The sequence below is a fragment of the Perissodus microlepis genome, chromosome 18 (genome assembly GCF_051167445.1).
Source record: "Perissodus microlepis isolate ML-2025 ecotype Zambia chromosome 18, ASM5116744v1, whole genome shotgun sequence".
Taxonomy (NCBI): Eukaryota; Metazoa; Chordata; class Actinopteri; order Cichliformes; family Cichlidae; genus Perissodus; species Perissodus microlepis.
In genome coordinates, this window is record NC_140478.1 from 12124761 (window position 1) to 12140061 (window position 15301).

General features: G+C 41.9%; 2 protein-coding genes across 5 annotated transcripts in view; one reads left to right on the forward strand and one right to left on the reverse strand.

Moving 5' to 3' along the window:
- Positions 1-467: 467 nt before the first annotated feature.
- Positions 468-2277, reverse strand: gdf15 (Growth differentiation factor-15). Its single transcript, XM_084911283.1, has 2 exons — positions 1785-2277; positions 468-1289 (listed from the first exon to the last, which is right to left on the reverse strand). Exons 1-2 carry the CDS (start codon positions 2119-2121, stop codon positions 514-516), a joined length of 1113 nt encoding a protein of 370 aa, XP_084767409.1. The 5' UTR covers positions 2122-2277; the 3' UTR covers positions 468-513.
- Positions 2278-5431: 3154 nt separating this feature from the next.
- The window catches only part of mast3a (microtubule associated serine/threonine kinase 3a), a 31459-nt gene continuing 21589 nt past the window's right edge, over positions 5432-15301 (forward strand). The window contains exons 1-6 of one of the 4 annotated variants that reach the window (XM_084911872.1): positions 5432-6071; positions 7376-7407; positions 11754-11842; positions 12585-12657; positions 14319-14339; positions 14520-14601. In XM_084911872.1, coding sequence (XP_084767998.1) covers positions 6033-6071; positions 7376-7407; positions 11754-11842; positions 12585-12657; positions 14319-14339; positions 14520-14601 — 336 coding nt within the window. In that variant the 5' untranslated portion in view covers positions 5432-6032. Of the gene's footprint in view, positions 6072-7375; positions 7408-8875; positions 9362-11753; positions 11843-12584; positions 12658-14318; positions 14340-14519; positions 14602-15301 lie in introns of those variants that run through there. The other 3 variants (XM_084911870.1, XM_084911871.1, XM_084911873.1) reach the window with 3 other exon arrangements.

The window sequence follows — 15301 nt, forward strand, 5'->3', positions numbered from 1 at the left end:
TTGCACTCTTTTACAGTGGAGGCAAGGTGTTACAGTGTGTGTTTAAAGGCTCGTAGACAAGGAAAGATTGTAAGAAAACATACTTTTATTATCACAACTTTAAGTGCAGCAGTTCAGCATTTGGTATTTCCATATGAACTGAAATGTATAAGACATCAACCAAAATACAAAAAAAAAAAAAGAAACTCACGGAATCAGACAATCCAGTGCAATTAAATATTAAATAGTACTAAATAATGATGTAACAAATCAAAAACAAGGCAACACAAACAGTACCATAAATAGACTTAAATAAATAACTAATAGAAAATGTTTACAAGCACAGGTATTTTTGCTTTTTAAACTAATGCATAACTCTGATTTTAAATGTAATTGCTTCGTTAATACTCATTGAAAACCTTTGTTTTTTGTTTTTGTGTATGTAATGCTTAAAAAAAAAAAAAAAAAAAGACAACACACTCCAGAAAATACACTTCTTTAAATTTTGAAGAAGTGGTTGGTTGCATTTTCTCCTCAGGCACAGTAACATTTACTGACAATAAAGTCAGTGAAAGTAGTCAGTGTCAATTTTCCCCTGCTGTCGTAGTGCATGAGGACCATGGGCTCGTAGGCTGCCGGCACGCAACAGGGGTGAGGTGTCCCTCCTTTGGTGATCTGGTGCAGCCGAGACTTGACCTGAGTGTGCATGCTTGCCGGCTTGTAGTTGTGGGGGCAGGTGCCGTCGCAAAAATGCATGGTGTATTCGACTGGGGCTACAACCCAGTCTGTCCAGCCGATGTCTTCGAAGGACACGGTGACTGACTTCCGGCAGCACCATCCTGGTTCATCACAGTCATCTTCCTTGTTGGAGCGACGCTGCCTCGTCCTCTGCGCGGGGTTGGCTTGTGTGAGGTCTAATTCCAGAGAAAAGGTCGGCTTGAGGGCCCCTCTGTTAGCCACCCCTACATCCACAACCAGTGGCTTCCCATTAGTCTTGAACCACTTCTCTACCTCTGGGATGATGTCCAGGTACGCATCTTGAATGTTTGAGATATTAGTTTGGGCTACAGAGTCAGTCCAGGCAGCCGGCCACACTGCTGGCTTTCCCCCATTGACTTTAATTTTAATCTCCTCCCTTGCTTCAGGCCTCACTGAAGTGAGTTTACCCAGAACCTGTCTGGAAATCTTCAGCTCTGCTCGAGCTACAGTCAAGTCATTCTGAATATTCGTATTCTTTTGGAAAACAGCTCTGTACCACCGCATGCTTGGACCTGACCGTGAACCCCTCTGAAGTGCTTTAACTGGTGAAACTAAAGAAAAACACACACAAAAAACAACGAAGAAAATTAGAAACAAAGTTGTTAACATCCTTTGATCATTAGCATTGTGTCATAGAATAATTGGAAAGGGGGAAATAAAAGAGTATTGAAGAAATTCTTTATGAAACTCTCTTGTAATTGGTTGTTATTGATAACACTAATAAAGTATCCTCAAAGTAAAGCATTGTGTACAAGGTGTGCCTGTCACGCTCATGGTTTCTAAAAGTTTCATGGCTATAGATTCTATTTTAAGCTACATCAGCCTTTATCAGCAATGTGAACTATTAGGAAAGATATTATTCGTAGTATTTGTAACCACATCACTATAGCAGGTTTTGCAAGTACACAGTGTTAAACCTATACTATAATAAAGCCTCAGTCTTCTTCTTGTAATCAAACTTTCTAACCTGGCTTTTCACATCACTATTACAGCAGCTAAATAAGGCTCAAGTGGGCGGCCCCGTCTAACAGAGTTCTCATCTGTACCTGGAAAGAGCACAGTGGACATGGTGGATTGCGAGTTTTCCCCCATTGGCTGGCTGGAATTTCCTCTTATCTCCCTTATTTTTCTCCTGTAGAGCTGATACATCTCCCTAAGCTCCTTTTTCGAGGCCTTTTGGGTCAGTCTGGGCTCCACGTCCATACCCAAAGAGCTGAGGATCCCTGTCTTCACAGCCTCCAGAAGCAGAACTGCCTGGCTGTCCATGCTCTCCATATCAGGTGTGTTTTCGTGGGCCTTGTGAAGGTGGCCTTCCCCTGAGGTGGAAGCGAGCAGCAGCAGCGTGCAGGTGACGAGTGGGAGAATCGTGTGGGAGATGCACATGGTGAGCCAGCCGGGTAGGTCTGATTTGTGAGAGCAGCAGCAGTCAATGGATAAGGTTTGCCTATGCTATGAACTAAATTTCTGGCATGCCTTCATTTATAGTGCTCCTGTGTTGCCACACCCCTGTTTGGTCAGGTGAGCCTGTGATGGGCTCATCCAGAGCCATATGTCATAATATGGTAGCATTTTGTGTTATGTGATAACAAGATGTCAACTATAACATCAGAAATGTAAGAAAGAAAATTTTTAATCGTTTGCAAGTTTTTTTGTTTTTATCAACACACAGAAGGAGGCGACAGCAGAAATGGGATGAAGAGATTTTGGGATAAAATTTGGTTACGTCCACCTCAGCATGATGAAGCATTTGAATTTCCAGTTATTCATTACTTTTCGCAAATAAATGATCCACACGGACCACTTCGAAGAAGTCCAACGGAGTAATGCATGTGATAGTTTAATGACCCTCACCAGTCTGTGTCTAAATGTTTCCAATGCAGCTGTGCCCAGTACAGTCAAAGGTCAAAAGCAAGTTCCAACTGAAGAGAGATTCACCTAACATGTGTAAGCGGGCTGGCCATTTTCTGGCAAAGATAATAAATAAAATAAACAAAGGGAGACAGTTTATTACGTCTATATCAAGGCTCCCTAATGTCGAGCACCCTACAGAGTAAATGTCTCAAGGTTAGATAGAAGACAGATAAAAGAACAAAGAGGCAATCAATGTCAAAACAGGGAACTTTCTTAATCTGCCATGACAGCAATCATGTGGTCACACAATAGACCTAAGCTTAAATGTGTATTTTAGCACGAAATGGATCTGCATATCTGATCTCAGCCTCTTCTGTCCCCTGCGCTGAACAAGAGAGCAAAAATGCTGCAGTTTCCGTCACTGATGATTGACAGGACAGACTAAAGAAGTAAACAAATACATCATGGAGCTCTGCCAAGACCTTATCAGCACGTATAAGTCTCACTTTGGTCAGTAATAAGAGTCAGTGCACTGCCAAGCATTCTCCCCACCCTTATAATTGCGGAGATGTGTGCGAATCTGTAAACAGTGAGTCACCAAGGTGATTAAACTATCATGTGCTTTCCCAGGTGAGTTTTTGCCGGATGAAAGTGAGTGAAAGGCGTAAAGTGACTCACGCTGAACTGACACCCTGGTTTAATCTGTCATTAAATGTTTACAGTCTCCTCTGTCGGTCTTCATCTATTGTTAAGTGAGATAGGAAAAACCCCTCTGACTCATTTTGTCAGCATGACTGAGGAGTTTCAGAGTACTGACAGTGAATTTCATCTCACACACTGCCCAGACCTGATGCAAAGTGTCATCAGACAAGACTAAAATGATGTAAAAGTATGTGTGCCCTTCTGTGTGATATATATATACACACACATATGTGTCTGATGACACGTTGCATCACGTCTGGGCATCAGGTTCGAGCTGTGAGTGCATATGATGAAATTCACTCTCAGTACGATATATAGCTGTTTTATATAGCTACATATATATATAGATACATAATATGTATTTTTATATGTTTTACAAACCCTCCAGGCACAGAAACGTTCAATTCAGCTGTCATTTCGATTAAACTGCACCCATGTCATACGTGTTTTTGTTTGAAAAAGTTTTCAGAAACAACGTGACAGTGGATCATAGATAGATAGATAGATTTTAATTTAAAAAATAAATAAATCATGTTAATATTTCATTGACACGATTTATGACATTAATAATAATAATGGATTGGATTTATATAGCGCTTTTCAAGGCACCCAAAGCGCTTTACAATGCCACTATTCATTCACACAACCGTAGCTTGCCTCCACAGTTTGTAGCCACAGCTGCACTGGGGCAGACTGACAGAAGCGAGGCTGCCATATCGCGCCATCGGCCCCTCTGGCCAACACCAGTAGGGTAAAGTGTCTTGCCCAAGGACACAACGACCAGGACAGAGAGGGATCGAACTGGCAACCTTCCGGTTACAGATACGCTTCCCAACCCCCTGAGCCACTGTTGCCTAGCAATCATATCTGTAACTGAAACCATTCCCATAAGATAACAAGGTGAAGTTTTCAACTTCAGACAGCTTGCGTATTGACTTATTGCACCGTGGCGCCCCCTCGTGATCGTAAAGCTACACTACATAATTTAATTAGCTAAGTGAGGCTGGATTTGGTCAGGAGAAGGACGTAATTTTTAGCATAAACTGAACCCAAGGTTGAGACAGACCAATAATACAGAAATGCTTTCTGTTCCAGATGTGAAATATTTTCTTTATCTAACATGTCTGTGATTTCATCTCTAAACTGAGAAGCAACTACCAAACTTCACAATTGTACGGGGAGTTTTATCTCTTCCTCTTTACCTTTCCTTTGCAGTGAACAAAAATAAACTGAGACTGAGTAAAAAGAGACACGGACGACTGGTGCGGTAGTAAAAAGATGACTTCAACGGAGCTCCAAACGCTTTCACGGTCAGTCTTGACAACAGGCCGATGCACAAGAGGGATTCTGTCTGTTTCCAGTTAAATTAGATTCAAAGAAAAATGAATCAGGTGAATACAACAGCAGGCCGAGCGTCACAGGGGGAATCCACCCATCTTCAGTGTCTCATGGTTGGAAATCACTTCCTTGTAGGATTATGGTGTGCTTGGGCTGTAATCTTGTTTGCCGAAGAGAACAGATTTAAAGAAAGGCAAACAGAAACCCCAAACACATTACTGTTTGTCTGTGATCACCATGGCTGACTGGCAGCAGAGGTTTGAAGTCAAAGACTTATACAGAGAACATGAGGAAACAATTTCAAAACATTTAATTCAAAGGTCTAATGCTTTAAATCTGCCACAAATATTCTGAAACACTTTTCATTGTAAATAAAAAGCTGTTTCGAACAAATATGAAAAAAATGTGGATATGTTTTAGTCAAGTGTTTCTCACCTTCCCTCCGTAAAGCAGTCACACAAAGACAAAACAACACACCATAGTGTGATAAACTGAGTCACTGTATTCAGTCACTCAGCTGAAAAAACCCAAAACTTTATTCTGACACAGTAAGTTTCCACTTTTAGCTGTTTCAAATCAACAGTGAATTTCACGGGAGAACAAGGAAGGGTTCACATCCCCTCCCCTTATGTAAACTCACGTGTTACATCACAGGAGAAGAGATCGACCATTGTTTTATGAAAAAAAACAAAAACATCATAGTGTCACTGCGTGACAGGCACAGATCAGTCCCCGCTGTTCAGCTTGACTTGAGAGCTCGGTTGTTGCGCATCCTCTCACTGTTAAAGCATGATCCCTCCAGGCACAAGCTGTTATTTGGCATGATGGTTTTTTTTTTCTTTTTTCACAAGCTCACGAGAAACATCCTGCGTGGATGGCAGCATGCGGAAATGAATGGAGTGCGCGTGTTTCATGGGAATTTTGGTGGCAATGAAGAAAGGTGTCTGTTTCACACCTGTGTTGAATATTCATGAATTGTTTTTTTTTTGTTTGTTTTATTTATGGGGGTGGGAGGTCTTGGGTTCTTAGGGGTTAAAAAAAAAGGCCATTTAGCTGCAGACAGTAAGGCGATCAGCTTTTTGACAACTAGATGACAGAACGTCGATAAGAAGGTCAAAGCGCCAACCCCTCTCTTCATTAATAAGGTTAACACGCTGCATCTTTTCCCGGTCGGGTGATCAGCTGACTGGAGGACTGGTGGTGGCCACCTTTTGTGGTAGGTCGTGCAGCTCGCCCAGGGGAGGAGAAGGGGGAGGAGTAGGAGGAGGTGTTGATGGTGGTGCAGTAGAAGCAGCAAGAGCAGGAGGGAGGAGGACTGTATCCAACGCTCCCGGGGAGAGAACGGAGCGCAGGAATGGGCTGACTGACCGGGGATCCGCCGTGTGCTTTCGTTGTCTTCAGTGATGGATGAGCCGAATATCCTGAGACGCCGCGGTCTACAGGTAAACGGAGGCTGGCTGCCATGACAGCGCGCGGTTGTGGTTGTTTCTAGGGAAACGAGATTAGCTCAAAGTGATGAGCCATTTGCCGACGATGCAAGGCATTGATGTCAGCGTGGCTTATGTGGCGTGAGCTTATTTTTCATTAAAAAAAAACAAAAAAACTTTCACCGTTGCTCTTTAGATCTGTGCTTTATTGATTAGATTATGTGGCATCGTTAGAAAATATTATGTGCACTGAGCATCTTCCCCATGCCCTGTGGGCATCCTTTCAGGAAAGGTGGAGTCCCACGAACCGCAGCAACGGGGACACATAATAAATTTTATGAATGTAAGGTGTGTATATCAGACCTGACCTCACTACTACTTAGCTATGTGTTTATTTTGGAGCTCTTTCTGTGTGCTTTGGACAATCTGGTTGCCTTGGTGATCTGGAGCACAAAAGCCAATGGTTCCTGGAAGACTGTCAGAAACATCTTCTCCTGGGTGCCATGTTCATTTGAGATGTTCACAGTCAGAATAATTAAGTGTTTGTTTTTGCTCCATTAATGTCTGTATTTTCTGAATTCATATAGTAGGCAAAGCTGCATTGTTTCCACCCAGGGTCTGTTGAGGCGGTAACACTGATCATCAGTCCAAACTGGGTGTTCCCATTCCCTTGTCTCTGTTTATAGTAACTAGCCTTTTCCCACCTTGCATTCATTGAATTTCGATGAAGTGGAGCAATGCAGTTACAATAAAAATAATGGTCATGGTGTAAATGCTGTTTCAGTGCACAGTTCTCCCTTTTTTAAAACCATCTTTATAGTCACTTTCTCAATTTTCAGACCACTGGAGGTAATGAAACAAGTGCAGGTAGTCTCAAATTCTGTGCACAGACTCTCGCAGTGTGACATGGTGCCACCCTGTCCTTCAAATCCTGACTGGCAAGAGCAGTTTTACAGTCCTCTTAGCTGAAACTCACGGACCGAGGATTTGCAATTAAATGGCTACAAGGCCCACTTGTCATCGCCAGAAACTAGGCCATTCAGCAGCTAATGATATTTACATAGTGCCGATGAAAAAATAAATAGGAGTGACACAGAACAAGGCCACCAGGAAAAACTGCAGCGTTATTATTAGCACCTTGTGACTGTAAGCATGAAATGTACTTCATAGCAGTGTATTCAAAATGATAGGTGTCCTCCTTGACAGCAAAAGAAGACCTTTAAGATGTCGATGCCAGTGATTTCAGAGGAAAGGTGGAAGATGTCCCCACCACCACCATCACATTTTTCTTAATTCAACCTTTCCCTCTTCTCTTATAGAAAGAACTGAGTCTTCCTCGTAGGGGAAATCTGTAAGTATGTCATCTGGGCAATTCTGTGCATCTTTCCCTCTTTGTCCCCCTTTGCACCTTTTTTGTACCTCAAACCAGGCCAGTCAGTTGTCTGTCACATGTGGGCTTTATTGTGCATGCATGCTGCTTTTCCTGACGGTAAACATTTACTTCTTCACATCCTGAAGTGCAGGAACTTCTTAAAGCACCGAAGAAATTTGGCTGAAAGATAGAGCAGGCTCACTGCCCAAGACTGGTTTTATGTAAATGTTAGGAGGGGGAAAACAGAGGAAGAGAGTGGGAGACATTGTAGGTCTCAGTGTGAGAGAATCAATTAAGCCGCTTCTTCTTTTACTGAAAGAATCCAGGCTTTGAATCTGCTTTTGTATTTAATGCTAGAGTTGATTTAACATCCTAGTGCCTATATCATTGTATATTATTAGCTGAACTGAGCGAGCAAGCTGAGCAAGATCTAACAGGTAACTGCTTAGTTGTGACTGTTTATTTATTTTTTTGCCAAATGTTTGACCTGCACAAAATTCATACGTTATTAGATCATCGTTACAGCTCATTTCACACATTAGGAGTAGAACAGCAGTGATACATTGGAGTGCATGAAGAAAGTTACCTGAGAATTTGTTGCCAAACAGAAGCCGTTCTGGTTAAAAATAAATAAATAAATACATGTGACTCCAACTTGTCCAGGGACTTTCCCTGGAATGGGCTAGAGCTGAAGCCAAGATAGTTTCAATAGCTGGGAATGAAAGGAAATATCAGAATCACTGAATAATATGTATTCATCTCAGCTGACGGCTTCAAAGATCTTTAGGAGCTAGATGTGTTTGTGTTGCTTACCTACACTTGTCCCACTGCCAGTATAGTGTTGTGAGACAAAGTTATGTTTGTGCAATAAAATCCTTTGTATCCCATTGTCTCTGATGTCTGTTGGCCAAGTCAGGTGATTTCATTAAGGCTTTTCTGTCTTCTAATATACATCTATATGCATATATTGCTGTATTAACCTTATACAGGACAAAAATGAGCACCATATAAGTCCTGACATGGGTCAGTCTATGTGTGTGTGTGTAAAGAAGTTAATTTAATATATTTACCACAGTTAATACCTGTATTTTAAAACGTAAGAAAAAAGACTTAAACTCTCCGAACCATTGTTTTATATAGGCTTTGAAATCAATAAAAGTCGCGAGGGTCCCTATAATCTCTATTGAAAAAATGTTACCTTCAAGACTATCGGACGCTCTGAAAATAGTCTTTCTAATTTTGATATAACTTCTTGTCAAATGTTATATTTATTGTTTCTATTAAAAAATAAAAGAGAAGAATTAAAAATAACAGAAAAAAAAGATTTATCGTTGAAAACGCGTAATTCCTTAGATTTTTGTACCGGATGGATTATTTGTGTCATAGCGTTTCAAACCAGTATTTCCGACAGGACGTGAAAGCATCAGAAATCCCTCCTCCTGCTGGCGCGCGGCGATGCGGCTGCGCGTTGCGGCAGAGACGTTGCTGTGGTTGAAAGTTTCTGTCCCCAGAATAACGCTTCACGTTTTGTCGAAGCTAGTTATCGGTCGATAATGTTGCACCTCGTGGGAGACAGGCTGTCTCGAAAATTTTACTGGTGACATTGAAAAGGAGCAGCGTGACCATGGCCGTCGCAGTTGCTAGCACCGCCGAGCTGCCCTGCCCGGGGTCTGGGGTCAGTCTGTATCGAAGAAGCAGAAAGGAGTTTGTGCCTTTGGAGTCGACATACTAGCCTAACGGCGACTATAATACCAAATCGACAGGGGAGACTGTTTACCGCGATGCCCCCTCTTTAACGACAGGATACTAATTCTCATATCGGATCGGATTTAGCGGTCACCTCCAACATGTCTGATCAAAACTACTACTGGACCGTGCTGCCTAGCTACAAAACTAGTTTTGTGACCGGGGCCATGATGAAAAGATCGAAAAGGTAACAAAACCTAAAGCCTGTTTCTAACTAGAAAATTATCCTTGAAAATGGAGACGAATGTTAATTAGCCTCGACCAAACTGCTGCAAAACGTCTGGGGGGGGGGTGTATGTTTGTCATCGGCTGTGCCGTTCAGTCTCTGAGAAACAGCAATTTGTTGAACGTCGTAATTTCGAGCTATTTGATTCAAGGCGCTTAATGGCAACCTCCACACTGTCTGCTAATATAGCCGCTTCACAGCTCAGACATCTGATCCCTCCGGAGGATCTGTGATAGCCCCTCAGCATGGCACTGTATGTGTCGGTTACATCCGCCCTAGTTTTTGTTTCCGACAGAGAAACGTGGCCATTGTAGACTGTTGTGTGTATGTGTGCGGGCAGGCTGCATTGTCTGCTGCCAGCTGTCGCATAAAGCGACACCAGGGCCCACTGCTGATCGGTGCACTGATGCGGTTAGTGGGACAGTAGTGTTGTAAACGTGCTTTCATCAATCAGATAAATCCAGTCAGCTCTTAAGGTGTCTTAGCCCTTAATGCACTCAATATGTCTTTGGCAGTCAGTGAGTTCATAGTGATCTTAAATTGTCGCGTCTCTACCTCTCACCTCTTTGTCATAATCTGAACACATTATTGTTGGTTTGCTGGCACAATTAGCCTTTGTTACAGTGGTGTAAACAGCAAAAGCTGCAGTTTATATTGCAGGATTTTAAAATGTAAATGCACTGCTATTGAGTGAAGCTTCAGAAGACCGCCATTAGCACGCTGAAACATAGGCTATCTGTGGAATGTCAAACTATCCACTCTTTCCATGTAGTTGGGGGGGTCATGCATCAATCAGTGATGTGGCCGATCCACCACAGTGTGAGCTGATGAAATTGGCTTCAGTTAACAAATGCAGCAGACATAGTTAACACGCAGGCCTGTTTCAGTGGCCTACATTCATCATGTTTCATGTCTTCCTGCAAGATCCATACAAACCATTATTGTTAGTCCCAAATATCAGTCGTCTTATGACTGCTAGCTGTTGATGAAGCGCTCACGTGGTGTGCCAGTGTGATACAGTGGTGCTCTCATATCTTTTTCGGTACAGGTTCTGGAGTGTTTTTGCTTATATTTATTTTTCTAACAGGAGCAAAATAGCGAACCTTCACAGTGTTTCTGTGGTTGGAGGTGTACTGTAGACACTCTGAAGCCCAACTCTTGGCACACGTTGACCCTCTCATCCTTCTGTTTCTGTGGGACTTTGAGTCTTTTTGGGTTGAGGGGCCATATAGTTTGTGAATCTGCCTTTGCACCGACCCAGAAATGTCAGGCTTTGTTGTCGTCTCAGCCCCTCAATTATTTTAGGTCACTGCCAGAAGGAAAGGGAGACAGGATCTACTTCACTGACATGAAACAGAAAGCATTGAGATCACAAACGGGGGGAAAAAACAAAGAAAACTGAAAAGAAGCCAAAACTGTAATCTTAATGAAAACATAGAGTTAACACCTGCGTGCAGAAACCTGCAGGCACCAAATACAAACGTACAGGAAATGGACAAGATAACACTGGTACTCTAAAGTAATGTCATACTTGGACTGGTAAGCCAAAAAGGCATTAGGTTGTTTGCTTTACTCCAAAAGCTGCATCAAAAGAGCATTTTAAACTCTACAAATATATGCAAATTAGAAGAAAACCAGCCCAATGAGCAGGAACACTGTTTGTAAATTGAAACCAAAAAAAACGATCAGGACAAACAACACAGACCAGCTTCAAAAATACCAGCAGAAGTGAAACAACACTTCACAGCTCACAAAGACCGAAGTACAAACATGTGGACGGTGTGTCATGGCCTGCTCAATTATATCAGGGGTCACTTGGACCATTTTATTTATTTCCATCATGATAAAACAGCTTTCCAAAGTCCTTATTGTCTAATCAGGCTCTGCCAGTAGTACTGATAAGTAATATATTTCCCTTATCTCACATGACAATACTCTCAGGCGTCATTGGATCGTACTACACTGCTCAATCCAGACTTCACATTATTTACTGATTAGAAGTGGCTAAAAGAAAAACAAAAAGTTTAATTCCTCTAAATATTAGAGCAGGTAATGTGTAGTTAGAGCTGATGCATAAGAAAGAAGTTGCACTCAAGTTGGTTTGTTTATATATTTACATGCAAACATGTTTGTAGTCATGCATGCATGTGTATGTTTGTATGTATATACATAATTACAGTGGCATTACTATTGTCAGCACATCAAAAAAATATGAATTCAGAGGCTGATCGAGTTTGATTTTTTTTTTTTCCACAGATAAGATTGATAAACAAAGTGTGCTTGGATCATGTTTGTTACAACACTGCATAAAACAGATGTTCACTCTCTTCTGTTTGCTGCTTTCCACTCACAGTTCCCGTAACAACAAGAGAAGGAGTTTGGCGGTCGGGACCCCATCGCCCACGCTGTCACGACCGCTTTCACCTCTCCCACTCGCCACAGGTACTTGTGTTTCGGTTTTACCCGTTTGTCTGCTCGCCTCAGTGCAGGGTTGATTGGATTGGCTCATCAGAATTCCTGCATTTAGCCACCGCTGATTGCGTGTGAAGCAGAGAAGTTACAGAGAGTGGAATGTTGAGGAGAGCACAGGATTGGCTGTCTCATGTAGGATCATCAGTCTCAAGTTTGTTTTGATGCTGTATGTCGTGAAGCAATCTCTAGTTTACCTCTGGTGCTTTGTTTTATTTCCTTATTTCTCATAATGTGCCCACAGTAGAGTGCAAAAGCCATACAATGCTTTTCCTTGTGATAATTTTTAATGTAGCCCCCTCTAGGCTTCCTCATCATTTGATCTCTCCACTTAAAAAGTGTCATTCCGTGTATCACCCTTATTTGTGACTTGTCCTCAGGGACAGTGGAAGTCCTTTAATGACCTTTTTAGCAGTATGCAATATGGTGTGATTGTACCACATACCCCCTGCTGTCTGTTGACACAATCCTTCTTTGATTAGGACAGGACAGGAAGGGCCCTAGATAACTTTGTGTGTATGCATCATTGTCATTAAAAGATTTGATTGTTTCAGTTTGAAGTTGTAAAGGAAAACCATCTGCAAAGTTGACCGTTGCACACTGATAGTGTAAAACATTAGGAAGCCAGTCCAGTTATTCTGTACTTAGTAATATGCTTAGTTTCCTTCAGCTTCCTCTCAATTTTCAAAAATTTTGTTTTGTTTTGTTTCCTCAGCTGGTAGCAGTCCTTCAGAAAGCCCCAGAAATGTCTCTGCTAGCTCTTCTGCCAATTTCCAGTTTGCCCGCAGGTAAGAATTAAATGAAATGCTTTTTAATATAGTCTTGGTTTAAACCAGGCACATTATTGCAGTAGTTTCTTTTCCGTAATAATATCAAGTGGAAAATGACTAAAACAGACATATTGCTACCGAAAATCGTGAGAGAATCGTGATCTCAATTCTAAGCCAAAAAAATCGTGATTCTCATTTTATGCAAAATCGTGCAGCCCTAATATGTAGTCAGTGGAAGTTTATTTTTATTCTTGGCCCGCTTTGACTAAAACTGAAATCAGAAAAAATAACCAAGGGATCTTTGGTTCGGTGGAAACTGTGTGCACGCAAACTGAACATGCACTGGCTTGTTCCCTTTGCCCCTCAAATCGAGGCAGTGGAGAACCATGTCTGACCAGCTGAAAGCCCCCAGGGTCACTCACTTACTGGACGTGGGTCTTGGCATTTGTCAACCCAATTAAGGAGGCGAGTTGGTGTGCGTACTCATTACTCAGGGCTGCTGTGATTATGGAAGAAAACTGCAGAGCTTGCCTTCTCATCACGCGTGCCGTTTATAGACTCGCTGGGATTTAGAGGAACATTAGCTGCAACCAGCTTCCTCAGTCAGCAGCGGAAAATAGTGTGGTAGCCTGTCTCTAAGAAGACTTTAGTAAGGAACAGCAACATGTATACTTGAATGTAGGATTTTCAAGAACACTGTAGTTTAAATGTATGTGATGACCGACTGTCCCAAATGTCATGAGTTAAGCTGCAGTGCAGTATGCCATATTGCACCATAGAGCTCAGGGATGCAGAGGGGAAGTCTTCTTAGAGGACTGCCTTGTGCAGCTCATCTAAATTTATTGGCATTTTTAAGCTGCCAGAGTGTAGACAGATGCTGTGACTGCACTTTTGACAGCTCCACTGGGTTTATTTGTTATTCACAAAAGCTTCGTAGCTCTGCTTTTGGTGCAGTTATTTTTTTCATGTGAACGTGGAGTAGTCTTGAAGAGTAAGGACGACCAGTGCTCTGGTCCACTCTGATTTATTTATTTTGTTCATTTCACAACTAAGCCATTGATTCCAGTATTGATTTGAAACCTTTGCCTTTATTAGTGGCTTCTTACAGCAACATGTTACAACATGTTGTACATATCAGATAGGGATAGATAAGAAACCATACGTGTAACACAGCTCACTAACCCTCAGATCCCTTCATTTTCACTGTCACCTCTAATTTAGCAACATGTCCCCAAGAGCTGGTTTCTCAGAGAAACTGCATTCGACCATCTTTTGTTGCCACAGATTGACTCCGTGAAGGAAACTGGGCCACTTCCTCAGAGTGTATTGGATGGAAAACTATTGGGACAGTGGAGATTTATTTATTTATTTATTTGGTAGAGAAAGGTTTAGGTTTTTTGCAGTGTCAATGAGTGCATTGTGTGTCTGTGTGCATAGTGAGAAACTGTCTGTAGGCCTCAATGCTGCAGTATGATAGCAGCTTGGCAGGTGTTCAGAAACAGCAAACAGCCACTGGCGTGGAGTTCTGTCAGACTAACAGGACTGTGACTTTGACAGGCAGACTTAATCTGTCACTGTCATTAAACAGTGTTTATTTTCTCTCTCACTTCATGCCTCCATTCGCCCCTTCTTTCTATCTGCATCTCTCGCCTCCATTCCCTTTTTTTGCATCTGTGTAGTCAACTGGCCCGGACTGAAAGGTAAGAAAATGACTAATTGCTGTTTCTTCTTCTTGCAAAGACTCAAACATCAAATGTTGTCTGTTGGCCTTTTTAGGCTTTGAAGATTGGAATGAGTCAACAGGATGTAAAGGTTTTCATATGAGCCTCCACTGAGCAGCTTGTTATTTGTGTGTGCTTGTTTGTGTGTGTGTTTTTTAGCAGGGCGGATGGGCGAAGGTGGTCGGTGGCATCTGTTCCCTCCTCTGGATACTGCACAAACGCACCAAGTTCATCAGTATCTGTAAGCGGAGAAGTATCTCTTACTGTCTGTCACTTCTTTCCATCATCACACATTCAACCTCTCTCTAAACCACTACCTTGGGGGCATTTAGTGTCCACTTTACAGCACTGTGGTGTCTTGCAAACTTCCGATGCTGACTAACTGAGCTGTAAAGCCCATCAGCTTACGAAGTGTCATAAATCTGCCTATAAATGATTGTTGATTTTACAGAAGACCAGGGATGTCAAACTCATTTTACATCGTGACCTACATACACATCTAAAGCTGGCCGGACCAGTGAAACTCCCCATTCTGCTAATATGGGGAGTTAAAGTTGGGAAGTTAACCTACATATTTAATCTCTGAATATAAAAAAGGGGGCGATTTCAACTGTATGTCTCATTTTCTACATGATAACGAAATGCTAGTACATGAAAGAAATGTGGTGGGATGACTCTTGGACCTAAATTGTAAGAAACAAATATTAATTTTACATATAGTCTAAAATTACAGCGAAAAAACTGTCCAGGTTATCCTGTGATTATAAAACAAAGATTTTATCAATTCACAAAAAATGTGGACCCATTGTTGAAAAAAAGAAAAAAGAAATCTCTGTAGTAAATAGTGGAAAAACAAACAAAACAGGAAAATATCTGACATGGATTTGCTGGTCCCCCCCCCCCCCCTTTGTAGAACACCACCAAAAATTGTAGATGTTATG

What these genes read in the sequence shown, in the direction of transcription:
- gdf15 (XM_084911283.1), bottom strand. Translation starts at nt 2,121, where the DNA reads ATGTGCATCTCCCACACGATTCTCCCACTCGTCACCTGCACGCTGCTG. An exon ending in GTCCACTGTGCTCTTTCCAG is followed by an intron (nt 1,290 to 1,784) that starts GTACAGATGAGA and finishes GTTTTTCTTTAG; the next exon opens with TTTCACCAGTTAAAGCACTT.